The sequence below is a fragment of the Drosophila obscura genome, unplaced genomic scaffold (assembly GCF_018151105.1).
Source record: "Drosophila obscura isolate BZ-5 IFL unplaced genomic scaffold, ASM1815110v1 contig_137, whole genome shotgun sequence".
NCBI lineage: Eukaryota > Metazoa > Arthropoda > Insecta > Diptera > Drosophilidae > Drosophila > Drosophila obscura.
In genome coordinates, this window is record NW_024542721.1 from 1,766,985 (window position 1) to 1,781,132 (window position 14,148).

Genomic DNA, 14,148 nt, shown 5'->3' on the forward strand with positions numbered 1-14,148 from the left:
GTGACATTGAGGATACCAATGCTTCGACTGACCTATCAATGTCATCTTTACAATTAATGTTTGGGCAGCTATCAATATGAAAGCTTATGTACTTCCTGTATTTGAGCCAATCTGTTTTGCTAGAAGTTAGAAAGTGTGGGCGTTCCGAAAGCTGTGGATGGTCGTAAAGGTGAAGTAGAATGGGCGAGTGATCCGATGATAGATCTGTTAAGTGATCTACATTAATCTGAGCTTGCAGCACCCTTCGTGTAATTGCAAAATCAATCAAGTCGAGTTGCCTCTTTGGATCTGTGGGCCAATATGTGGGCTTGCCCGGAGAGATAAAGTCTAGCTTGTTTCGTGGGGTTATTATAGCGTGATATAGTTGTCTTCCTTTCGGGTTGGTAAGTCTAGATCCCCAATGGGTGTGCTTGGCATTGTAGTCACCAGCTGCTATAAAACGGTCACCTAGTAGGTCGAAGAATGTTACAAATTCTGTTTCGGAAATGCAGAAGCGTGGTGGGCAGTATACTGCGGCTAGGTTTAGGTAGCCGCTCTGAATTTCAATGCGAATTGCTGTTGCCTGTAGATAAGGTGTAGCAAATGAAGGCAATGGATAATGCCTAATGCGATTCTTGATCAGAACGCCAGTACCTCCATGTGCCTTACCATCGGGATGATTTGTCGCATAGTATTTATAGCCATCGAGGTGAAAATAGTTTTTAATTGTTAGGTGAGTTTCTGATATGAGCATGGCGTCAATGTCGTGTTGAGCGAGAAACTGTAAGAGCTCGCATTTGTGCTGCGAAATGCCATTTGCATTCCAGAAACATATATTTAGACAGGCAATTTAAACAGATTTCTGTTTGATTAGGAGCTCCAGGAGGAGATTTTGTTTGCGTATAAGCTCCTGCATCGTTTGTTGTATTGCTACCATTGTGTTAGTTATAGTTACCAGCATTGACTCAATTCCACTAGGCAATTGGGATGGATTAGCAGGGGTATGTATGTTGGTTAGAGACTTCTGAGATCTGATTTGATGCCTGATGCTGCATTATTCCATCTGTGGTTGGTTGAAGTGTCGGCTTAGAGACTGAGGCCTACGACCCGTTGTTGTAACTTAACGCCTAAGCAAAAGAAACTCCTGGAGTCGTTGTTGATGGTATATATGTTAAGTTTTGTCGGACGACCGGGTCTCGAGCTGCAGTTATATGTTGGTTTAGGCGATTTTTCAATTCTTTATAGACAGGACAACCTCTATAGTTGGCAGTATGGTTTCCCCCACAGTTGCTACATTTTTTGGCAAATGGGTCCTCCTTATTTACGGGGCAGGCCTCAATGAGATGAACATCACCACGGGCAACGCAGACTGCCCGTAGAGTGCAATAACTTAACGTGTGTCCATATTCCTGGCAATTTGTGCATTGGACCGGTCCATTTCGTTTGTGTGGTTTCTCAACGGTGCAGTAGATATTGAAGCTTGTACATTGGGTGAACTTCATTTTTACTTATATGCATACTTTCAGGTGTCAGTTCTACTTTGAACATTGGCTGGGGAATTTTATTTCTATTTATTATGTTCATAGCCATTTTGACTTCGAAGCCCTTATCGTTAAGTCCATCTATTATCTCATTGATTGAGACTGTTGGTTCGATTCCTTTGATAACCACTTGTAATCCTTTGTTACTTTTAAGTTGCTAGGTAATTAATTTTTTTCATTTTCGAGGTATTTCGCAACTGATCGATAGTTTTGTTCGTCATTGACTTGTATTTTGGTTTCATTTATGTTACCCCTTTTTATGGATGTGGCATAGAATGTGTTTGCGCCAATTGTATCAGTTATTTTTTTGACCAGTTCAGCACAATTTGCCTGTCGAACATAATTAGGTGGCGGTCTTAATTTTTTGGCCTTGGGTGTTTGCTATTGTTTGCTAGTGACTTATGTGGCACAGTGTTCTCGGTTATTTTAGTTATTTTAGCTGCATTGTTGTTCTTCACATTTTGTGGGCCCAATTTTCTTTTGATTTGCACATAGCGATCGAGCCCAGTCTGAATTAACGCTCCCTTTGCGTTTTTTGAACTTATCGGTTGTGAGAGGTGGGGCTTGTCGCAGTGGGTCGACAGTATCGGGCGCTGAGAAATTGCAGTGGTTGTTGTTGTGGTTGTTTTCGTTGCTGTGGTCGAAGACACAGTTTTGAGCGAGGGCATTGTACTAGTTGTTGTTGTTGTTAGTAAATCATTGTAGAAGAATCAGGGGATGGGCACTGAGCACTCAGTGCCAGGGACGAGAGAGCGTGCTCTCTCTCTTCGTTCACTTGCAGCGATGCAGCTATTGTTGCTACCTTTGGCGAGCGAGTGGAGAAGTTCGCTATGTTTTTTACTTGCGAGAGCCGACGCTCGTCTTGTTGCTTTTGCCGGGCTTGGCTCATTTTGACTTTGGTTAAAGTGCTTGTGCTCTTATACGTTGACATTTGTTTTCTCTATTATTTCTAATATTCTTTATTAGACGATTGGATGATTTTCTTGGGCAACACGAGCACAGTTACCTTGCATACCCCGAGCTTTTTTTGAGAATTAATTTGCGATTAATTGATTTTCACGGCGTTGCGATACAAAAACACGTTTGAAGTCGTTGACGGTTCATGGTGAAAACGGTAAATTTAAAACTATTTTATTTTCAAAACAAATCAAATTATAAATAAAAAATAAACACTTCCACCACATATCTAATATATCTTATATATATACATACATATACATATACTTATATATATATATATATATATATATTAACTGTTCGGTTTATAAAAATAGCGAGAAGGAACGTGTGAGTCGCTTCTGTGGACTCGACTCTACTTTTATACCCGTACTCAGTTAGCATATAAATATGTGAGCTTATGATTTATGAAGAATTTTAAAATACTTTACATTTTTTTTTTGCTAAATCTGTTATCTACATCTACACTGTCGATTCTACATCTGAAATGCAGATTCTACATACACAATGTAGATTTTAAATCTTCTCCGCAAAGGTCGCGCATTATACAGGGCAGACTGTGTGCGAGCGAGAAAGAGAATGAGTACAGACGCACAGAAAGACAGACATGGTTATATCGACTCGGCTTTTGATGCTGATCATTAATATATATACTTTATGGGGTCGGAAAAGTTTCATTCCCTGCGTTACACACATCCACTTTCACCACAAATCTAATATACCACTTACCTCTTCGAGTACAGGTATAAAAATCGAAAGGGCATGGTCGCTTCTGTGGCCGCGACTCTACTTTTATAGCCGTACTCAGTCAGTATATACAGTTGTGTTCAATGAAATATAGTACTGCCGCACCTCATCACTTTCAAAACTCTTTTTGAGACACTTCCAGTTATCCAAATTAAACAAATGATACCTTTTTAAATAGACTGGACTGTTATCATTAGAAAACCGAAGAAATATCAATACATTTGAATTCCATATAATAATATAATATTTAGTTTTTAATCAATTTGGTTTTCATTTCGAACTTGCACCGGCCGAACATGGGTCATTAATCTCTTGCCAACGCTTCAATAGGATTTGAGCCAATAATCCATGAACCACTTGCTAAAACTTGGCTCTGGTTGACGAATTTGCAGTTGCAACAATGTATTTGGTATTCCCCCATAAGATTTCGATGAGATTAATATCCAGTTGGACAGTTGGCCATGGCAAACCGTCGATCTTTTCCGATAACAATTAATTCCTAGCGAGCTTTTATGGGTGTTTCAAGTCATTATCCGGTTAAAATATCCTTTTAGCAGGAATTTTTCAACTGTGTATGCCTACATAAGGCTCAGCCTAGCATGCCCAATGCTATATTTTTCATGATTTTAGGTGGTAATCGGATTTCTGTGAATGCCAAACATATTCTTTTGTGCCTATCTTTCCATATAATACAACTTTGCTATCATTAGTCAAAAGTATTTTTGTCACTGTGACACAGGCCATTCCACATGCGTTTTTCCAAACTGAAGTCGTGCACCCATGTACTCTCAGACCCAAACGCGGAGCTTTCTGGGACATCTTGCATTAAAATAATGTGTAATCAACCGTCTACGAACTGACACATCACTGACAGAGCGATTACAAATTTTTTCATCATTTTTGAGGATATTGAAGACCTGGTCTTGCCTTCGACCATCGCCGACCATCCTCTAAAAAATATGTTTTTCGAATACAAAATCGATTTTTAGTCGACTTCTTATAGTTAATTAATTAAACACAATAGTGAGATGGCAAACACCTTAGTTTTCAATCCCATTATACCTCCTGCCTTAAGTTTTTAGTTTAATTCTTAGGTCTCCTCTTCTGGACTGAGCAATGATTTCTTCAACGCTTCAAAATCAAAAGTACCGCAATGTCCAAAACTGTCTTTCATCAAATTATTCGATATCTGAATTGAGCTTTCATTTTTAAAAATAAATTTAGCCTAGCACTACTATTTCATTGAACAGCAGATATCATGGGTAGTTGTCTAAAGTCATGAAAAACAAGAAGATGGAATGCAAATGTAACGGGGTTTCTTCAAGTTTATAATGCTTACATTCCAAGATTTCCGTAAAGGTATCACTTGTTCAATTTGAAGGACTAGAAATATCTCAAAAAGAGTTTTGAAAGTAGTGAGGTGCGGCACTACTATTTCATTGAACACAACTGTATGTATGTGAGCTTATGATTTATGTGGAATTTTTTGATATTTTATTAGTTTAAACCTACATCTACAATGTAGATTCTACATCTACAATGAAGATTCTACATCTGCTCCGCCAGAGTTAGGGGCAGAGTGTGTGGGCTGCAGCGCTGAAAGGGTCAGGGTAAACAACTTAAAATTTATTTCTTCGTTCTGGATATAATAACACTACTCGACAAAATCGAACTTTTTTTTTTCCTCAAGGATCCAAACCGACTTTTTCTGATAGATATGGGGCTTTAAAATTTTTTAAAGAATTATGGTTTTTTTTCTATGGCAGAACTTTTTTTTGAAGAATTTTTGAAGTCTGGTATTTTTTTTTTAGCTTTTTTCAGAGGTAGCGCTTGTTTTTTTCACATAACTCTAGTATCTTACGTCTGGTTGTAAAGAACTTTGCTATTTTGAAAAGATAATTGAAACAGCTAGAAGTTGATGCCAAACACTTTGTGATTTCAGCTTACCGTCTGGGAAATATAAAGCATTGAAATGCAAAAATGATGATTTTTGTGGGGTATTTTTTACGAAATTTTGACTTTAAAAACTCAGGAAAAGTCGAAAAAAAATTATATCTTGTGTCCTCTAAAATACCTTTTTGAAGGCGGCGGGCCCAACTGCCAATTGGGAACAAAGCAAACGAACAAGGGTTGTACATTTGGTACTTGATCGCGTTCCTTTGTTCCCAATTGGCAGTTGGGCCCGCCGCCTTCAAAAAGGTATTTTAGAGGACACAAGATATAATTTTTTTTCGACTTTTCCTGAGTTTTTAAAGTCAAAATTTCGTAAAAAATACCCCACAAAAATCATCATTTTTGCATTTCAATGCTTTATATTTCCCAGACGGTAAGCTGAAATCACAAAGTGTTTGGCATCAACTTCTAGCTGTTTCAATTATCTTTTCAAAATAGCAAAGTTCTTTACAACCAGACGTAAAATACTAGAGTTATGTGAAAAAAACAAGCGCTACCTCTGAAAAAAGCTTAAAAAAAAAATACCAGACTTCAAAAATTCTTAAAAAAAAAGTTCTGCCATAGAAAAAAAACAATAATTCTTTAAAAAATTTTAAAGCCCCATATCTATCAGAAAAAGTCGGTTTGGATCCTTGAGGAAAAAAAAAGTTCGATTTTGTCGAGTAGTGTTATTATATCCAGAACGAAGAAATAAATTTTAAGTTGTTTACCCTGACCCATTCAGCGCTGCAGCCCACACACTCTGCCCCTAACTCTGGCGGAGCAGATGTAGAATCTTCATTCTTTAAATTCTTTAAAAAAAAGTTCTGCCATAGAAAAAAAAAAAATATCATCAAACCATTTCTAAGCCCCAAATCTTTAAGAAAAAGTTCGTTTTGTTCCTTGAGGAAAAATCGTGTTGACTAGTGTAATAATCCGATCTGTACCAGATTCGTCAATCTGATAGATATGGTCATTCTTTGCGATACTACTGATACTGATATCACATGGGTCTTGAAGCAAAATTTGGTTGCTCTAGGTCTTATAGTTTGAGAACTAGTTACTCATCAAGACGGACAGACGAACGGGCAGACAGACATAACCAGAGTCGGAAATGTTTCCCCCTTAACTCTTCGAGTACCGGGTATAAAAAGTACATCTTGGTCACTAAAATGGCTTTCGGGTAATGGTAGATGGTAGCTTTTGACATACTCATATCGCAATGGTATCGACGGGCCGAAACCGGCCTAAGTATGTCGCGTTCCTGATGATCCCGACTGCCGTCTGAACTTAACTTAACATACTCATACACTAATATGCCAGTACAGAGCGTACCAATTACTATTCATTATATAAATTAATGGAAATGAAAATACATACTTTTGAAAACAATCGCGGATCAATTTATAGTTTTTTGTAATCTTATTGACGAGTGCTCCCAAACAGGATACACAACTGGTTACTTCTGCTTGGTTTCGCGAAACAACCAAGAGCATTAAATGCTCTTCCAAAGAAGCCAAAAAAGACTCGCTAGCATTATTAACAAGAGGCACCACTTTTTCGAGAATATCTGCAACAGCACATATGAATTTTGCAGCTGTGGCTGAATGACATTTAATATTTAGATAAGGCTCAATAGTCATTGCATGCCGAACCAAGAGCTGTGGTCGCACTTTTGCTAGTAAATGAAGTGTGGTTATGCAACCGAGCATTCGCGCATTATCAGTGTCCTCTAATTCAATCAAACGGTCTATAAGACCATCAGCTAATTGCTGACATGACAGCACAATTTCTTGCGGTGGCTCAGTATTTTTTTTTACAGGTTCTTGGATACTTCCGTCATTTTTCAACATATCTTTAGGTTTGAAAATCTGAAAGAAAAAATTTTGTATACGTTTTTCAGATATTTTATTTACTAATAGTACGTACACTCATTAAAAGCCCCTCTAACCATATAGTTCCAGTATCATGAGCTGTATTTACCACGTCTATAATCTGATTAATTTTCCGTTGTATGCCGTGCTAAATATAAATATAAACACAGAAGGCAAAGATAGTTAAACATTCATTAAATATGTATATATTTTTACTGACTTTATCATTTTTCATACACGGTGTGAACCACATTTTCATAAACACCTCGGTAACAAGCTTTTGAATGCCTTCCTCATCGTTAACGCGACGTATCATTTTAACACAAATTTCGGGAATTTTTGCAAAGTCTGGATATTCTATACAAATATCACGCAAAATTTTAATAACTCTCTTTCTAACGGAGACTCCAGTATCCTAAAACGTAATGAAAACAAAAAATTATTTATGTTAAATTTTGTCTTATACTACAAATAAGAAACTCTGCTTGAATCTCGTTAAATTTTTGGCACAGTAAGTTTAGCATGATTCTAGTAAAGCAATATTCGAATATACGGTACATTCATGCAGGCTCTATTATAATATTATTTATTTTATTATACACATATTCGACCAGGGTTCGGCTTTCACTTTCGCAAAAACGATTTACTTTAACAAACTAAAAAATTGGTGCTCTCATTTTCGCAAAATCGTTGGGTGTCTTTTTTATAGTTAATTTTTTTTTACCCAACCAATATTAGTTTACTTATTAGTGCGCTACAGCTGTAACAGCCCAATATTGTTATGGTTGTAACAATCTCAATTATGTGCACCTAACAACACTACCCGACACGATTTTTCCTTAAGGAACCAAGCCGACATTTTCTGATAGATTTGCGGCTGTGTAATACAACGATTTCAATCGTAGTGTGATATCCATAAATAAGATATTCATTGATAGCCTCGTGGTAAAATAAAACGGTGTGTTCATAACCATTTTTAGGTCGAAAGTCTTTAGAGAATTCAGGAAAATCAACCTCCAAATACGGATTTTACTTTAATTCTACAATCTGAGCTCTCACACTTCAAACGTTAAAACGTTTCAAAATTCATATTGGAAAATATTTTTATAAACATTTAAACCATTTTCAACCAGCAAAGTTTTCATTGCTAGCCCAGAAATATAAATTGCACTTTACATATGCTAATTTGCATTGCATATTTTTGTGTTTTATGCTTAGTGACTAAGCCCACACTTGTGGTCTTATCATAACATGTAAAAATTAAACATATCGAACACAAAAATTTGAAAATGGGAGCACCTACGAATTAAAACGGACCGCACCAATAAGTGAAAACAGAACCCCTGAATATACATTATTTCTTATTATTTACACATCTCACCAATATTCGAGTCGATAGCATATCGTAATACTGATCAATTAATTCTTGATTGCTGAGTACAAATTTTCCAACCAAATCTACAGCAGCTTCGCGTACCGAAATAGCCGTATCTAAGAATTTCTGGTTAACACCCATTTGCATATCTTTTCGTTTCAATACCAATGGATCCACTTCCACAATGTTAGCGAGACATTTCATTGCACGGGTCCTTACTGCTATGGACGGTTCACTGTTACAAATAAAAAATTGCTTGTGATTTAAACCTGATAGAGATAGAACACGATATACTCACTTAACAACTAAAATAATTTTTTTTAAGCATCCATCAAATGACTGACTAAAGGGCCGTTTTGTAGCTAAATATTGCGCTATTAGCTGTGCATTATTATAATCTATGTAAGTCTTTATTTGCTGGTGTGATGTGTGATGTTGTTCGCCAGAAACCGAATATGGCTTTATTTTACTGATTAAATATTGTTTTCGTTCCTCTAAAACGTTAAAAATTTCAAGATTGAGTTCATAGTCAATCAAATCAATAGACGGATTTCCATTTTTTTTCGTGTCTTCGGTGTAATTTTCTTCGCACGATTCAGAATCTGATGTATCCAAGTATTCACCTTGAAGTAAATAATTTAATTATTTTTTATACAAGCAATTCCAAAGCTGGGGATATGGAAGTGGAATATAAATATAAATTTGTTTGCATTGTATAATTTGTAAAAATTGATGCAGTTAAAAAAAAAAAATTAGGTTTTTTTCCATTTTTTTCTAAAATTAAATTAAACAACGCACAAAAAAATGTGTTTGAAGGAATATTCAAGATATTTCAGTGTAATCACTAACGTCCGCAATCGAAAAAAGATAGTCATTGACTGGCAATAGTTAAGTCCATGACAGCGTATATTAATTGGAATTCAAGTCACTTTATGTCCAAGTAGACTGAATGCAATTTAAAAGTTCATGTGAAAATACCTGTCTTCCGTTTATTTCGGCTTTTTGATTTTCTCAATGCGAAGCCTTTTTCTCCATCTTTTATTCTACGTCTTTGATAAATAACATCTCGGTACCATTGAGCCAAATAAAAGTGTCGTGCATAGTCCCAAATTAAATTTTCTTCTTGAGCATTTACAGCTAGAAAATCAAGAAGAATCTTTTGCAGAAATTCCGTTCTTTGCTCTTCTGGGTGCAGTTCAATTTTTGACTGTGAAGTATATAATATTAATGTATACGTGATAACAAAAAAAAACTACATATCTAAGTACATACGTTACTGTTGGATAAATCTCCCTCTTTTTCTTGTTCTACTTTTATTGATTTAATCATTGAATCAATTATATTAACTTTACATCGAGACTCAACTGTGTCTTTGCGTAGACGAGCAGCTACTATACCAAGGTAATCTAAGGATACTAAGCGAATGCTCTGCTCTATGCCCTTATCAGATACATATCGAACAAGCATAGTTCCCAGTAGGGAAAGCAACAATTCAGATGCGGGCCATTCGGGCTTGTTGACAGTGGCCAGCAGATCATGGATAAAGTTTTCAAAGAGGGGTCGAAAATCTGTTTCATTAGACCGTGACTTGCATTTGTTTAAAAAAGTTGTTAAGAAATTGCCACCAATACTGACAGCTACATCATACTTTTTTAAAACCAATATGTCTTTGTTAGGTTTTACTATTTTCTTAGCAAGATCATCGTCATTATCAACAATCAGTTGAAATGTAGTAGTCGTTCTTCCATTATCACAAAGCGAGTCTGGTAAAATTGTAGCACATTGAATTAATTGTAGCACAAGTGCTGTAACCATTTGAATATTTCCGCCATTATTTGTAAGTTTATAGGGACGAAGGTTTTTCTTGGATGAAGGCAAACGATCAATCGAAGACAATATGTCTCCTAAGATACTGTTCCTTATTTTATCGTATCTTTCTTTCCGAAATATCTAAAATATACAAAATAGGTGTATTTAATATAAATGAGCTATTTTTTATACGATTTTATCTTAACATGGAATATAAAGTGTTTTTTTTTTTGTCTCAAAATAAAGCAATAAATAATGTTAAATTTTAAAATTAAAATTATTCATTTTTAAACTATTTCTTTTCATTACTTACAGTGGTTACCAGTTCCAAGCACACAAATTGCAATGTTTCAATATTGTCTACAAAGAATGGTTCTATAGCAAGTGTCGATAACGGTAAAACTATAGTATCGACAAAAATACATTTATCAAAAAGAGCCACAAAAACCTTTAATAGCTCAACTGTTTTAGAGTAAAAAAGCTGTAGGTTTCGGTGATGTCCTTGATGTGACTTAATTTTTTTCCGGTGAGTAGTTTTCTTCATACTCTTAACTGTATACACAGGATCATGAGAAGGAAATATTGTTTCGCGCAGTTGAAATTGGGCAAATTTGATAATATGTGAAATGTTGTCCTCTTGTAAAAACTTAAGATCGCTCACTGTCGAATATATATTGCAAATAAGTAGGCAAGCATCCATTGCATTTAAAATTTTGTCTATTACTTCATCATCTACAATTTCATCTTCGTCTTCCTGAAATTAGTTATAAAATCAACATAACAAATAATTTATAAATAATATAATACATACTGGTCCGGCAAAATAGTTTCTGGCTAAATAAACGTTACGCATAGCGTAATTTATAAGAAGGGTCAACTTGTTTTTCGGAATGGAGTCTAGGGCTTGTTTAGCTTTTAACTTAGCAACATCATTGCTCATCGTATTAAGAAGTTTTGGGGAAATGCACTCAATATTTTCGTCAACATGCTCTGCAAATGTAAAGAAATTGGAATTTATTTGTTTTATTATTTTAAGAAAGCTAATTTAGGCTGCATAGTATTTCTTTAGTATGCCTTGGGGATAATTAATAAAATTATGCAAAATTTTCTTGCAAATATCAAATAGTAAAATTTTAGTCATTATTCTTGATTTAATTTAAGTTTTTTTAATTTTAGGTGCTATAATATAATTAAGTTAGTTTTATAATTTAAGACTATAAAGTTAACCTTCATTAAGTCAGTTTGGTTGCAAGAGCATCTTTGCTTTACAATTAAAATTTGTAAGAGTAACTGACCGACACAATCTTTCCGCTTCGAACCAAATTTTTTTTTTTATCGATTTGGGACTTTAAACATGCTTAGTTAACAATTTTTTTTTTCTATGGCACACCTTTTTATACCTGTACTCAAAAAAGAGCAAAGGGGTATATTAGATTTGTGGTAAAAGTGGATGTGTGTAACGCAGAGAAGGAAACGTTTCCGACTCCATAAAGTATATATATTCTTGATCAGCATCAATAGCCGAGTCGATATAGCCATGTCCGTCTGTCTGTCTGTCCGTCTTTCTTGTTGAGCGCCTTTATCTCAGGGACTATAAGAGATAGGGCAACCAAATTTGGTGTCCAGACTCATGTGATATCGCACTGCTACAAGTGTATTTCAAAATATCGCCCGCCCCCTTCCGCCAACATAAAAGACGAAAATCTGTGGCAGGCACAATTTTAAAGATACGATAAAACTAAAAACGCAGTATCGTAGAGAATGCCCATATCTACCAGATTGCCGAATCTGAATCAGATCGGATCATAATTATAGTCAGAATGAAGAAATTAATTTTCAGTTGCTTCCCCCGACTACTTCAGAAACCCGCTACTCATTCTCTTTCTCGCTCGCACACTCTGACGCGTTATGTACGCGAGCGCCCTCTAGCGGAGGAGATGTAGAATCTAAATGGTACATGTACAATCTACCTGTTAGATGTATAATATACATTGTATATGTATATGTAATTCCAGATGTAGCAAAAAAAAAATTGGAATGTAAATGTAAAAAGGGATCATGCAAATTGGACATCCCAAAAATGGAGAAATATTTTATAGTCAGATGAGCCAAAGTGGTTATGTTTGGTGGAAAGGGATCTCGATCATACGTTAGAGTCCAAAGAATACTGAATACAAACCCCAGTACACCACAAAAACTATTAAGCATGGAGGGTGTAGTGTAATGGTCTGGGCCTGCTTCTCCTACTATGGAGTAGGTCCAATACATTGGATAAAAACCATCATGGATCAGCACGTGTAAGTGAATATCATGGAGACAGTAATGCTTCCCTTTGCAGAATATGAAGTGCCGCTCGTATGGGTCTTTGAACAGGACAATGACCCCAAACACACCAGCAAGAAAGCAAAGGAATGGTTCAGGGCAAACTCTGTGAACGTTTTGGAGTGGCCTGCTCAGTTGCCTGACCTGAATCCCATCGAAAATCTGTGGTCAGACGTCAAGGAGTACAGATTAAGTATAAATAGTTCAAAATGGTTAACTAACGAATTCGTTACATTTTTTTTTTCACATGTCTGGACGCTGATATGCAATGACTGCACCATCAAGTGGGCCATGAGACACCAAGCCGAAGCCTGTTACGCGCGGAACCCAGGCAGAAACGCAGCCCTCCTCCCGGCCAACCGACCGAGGGGCACTGCCGCATGACGCGCGACGCGTGTTACCGAACCGATCGCGAGCATGCAGGAAAGATAGGTGTTAGACTAAAATTCAAGGAAAATTGGAGCTAAACACATACTCAAAGAGCTAAACATGCAAAGATAGATAAAAAATAGAACTAATTACGGGAAAGGTATGTTAGTATTAGTGATTTAAGAAGAGGAAGGGAATTGATATTATGTGGTAGAGGGAATTGAAGTCCGAGCAAAGGACTCTAAATGGTTCGTGCAAGGAATAATTCGATCTAAAAAGCGGAACAAAGGAATAAAGTTTCTGGTAGATCTAACAGGAATCGTAAAGCTTATGCGGCTAAACAAGTCAGGGCTATCTACGTCACCCTTCATCAGGTTTTGCATAAAAATCACACCAAGCATTTTTCTACGACTAACTAAGGTTGGAAGGTCTATTAAAAGCAATCTACGAGGATAAGATGGCAAGTTTTTCTGGACTGATTCTATACGGTCCTGGTGTACTTTGTACTGGGGGCACCATACACAAGAGCCGTACTCTAAAATCGGACGAACAAGCGAGATGTAGAGAGTCTTCGTTATATAGGGGTCGTCAAATTCCTTTGACCACCTCTTTATAAACCCAAGCACACCCATGGCCTTATTTACCATGGTAGAAATGTGTTCAGAAAACTTTAACTTTGGGTCTAATTTAACACCAAGATCATCAACCAAGGTAATTCTCTCAAGAGAACCACCGCAGAGGCTATAAGGAGCCAAAAGGGGGCTGGAGCGATGAAATGTCATTACTTTGCATTTAGAGGCATTTAGGTGTAACATATTTGCACAACACCATGATTGAAAGTTATTGAGATCGGATTGCAAGCGAGAGTGAAATGAAATGTCCTTATACTGGACACAAAGTTTAACATCATCCGGATACATGAGTACTCGAGAGTTTGTTAATACTGAAGGCAGATCATTAATAAAGAGTGTGAATAGTAGGGGGCCTAGATGGCTGCCCTGTGGTACTCCAGAAGTAACCTTAACAGGTGAAGAGAAGGAGTTTTTGAAGAGGACTCTTTGAGACCTAGAACGAAGGTAGCTAGAAATCCATCTCAAAAGATTAGGCGGAAACCCTAAAAGGTCAAGTTTTTGTGCTAAAAGGGAATGGTTTACAGAATCGAATTCTTTACTAAAATCAGTGTAAATGACATCCGTCTGCAAGTTACCTTGAAAGCCTTTAATGATAAAAGAGGTAAACTCTA

The 14,148-nt window shown here is 36.4% G+C and overlaps 1 protein-coding gene across 2 annotated transcripts in view; it reads right to left on the reverse strand.

Moving 5' to 3' along the window:
• LOC111080406 (nipped-B protein) overlaps positions 1-14,148 on the reverse strand; it is a 47,052-nt gene that overhangs the window by 6,296 nt on the left and 26,608 nt on the right. For both annotated transcript variants that reach the window (XM_041595585.1, XM_041595584.1), the window contains exons 9-17: positions 11,026-11,204; positions 10,528-10,968; positions 9,678-10,355; positions 9,384-9,612; positions 8,704-9,028; positions 8,412-8,640; positions 7,251-7,445; positions 7,086-7,178; positions 6,537-7,027 (exon numbers count right to left, since the gene is read on the reverse strand). In XM_041595585.1, the coding sequence (XP_041451519.1) occupies positions 6,537-7,027; positions 7,086-7,178; positions 7,251-7,445; positions 8,412-8,640; positions 8,704-9,028; positions 9,384-9,612; positions 9,678-10,355; positions 10,528-10,968; positions 11,026-11,204 (2,860 nt within the window). The remainder of the gene's footprint in view (positions 1-6,536; positions 7,028-7,085; positions 7,179-7,250; positions 7,446-8,411; positions 8,641-8,703; positions 9,029-9,383; positions 9,613-9,677; positions 10,356-10,527; positions 10,969-11,025; positions 11,205-14,148) is intronic.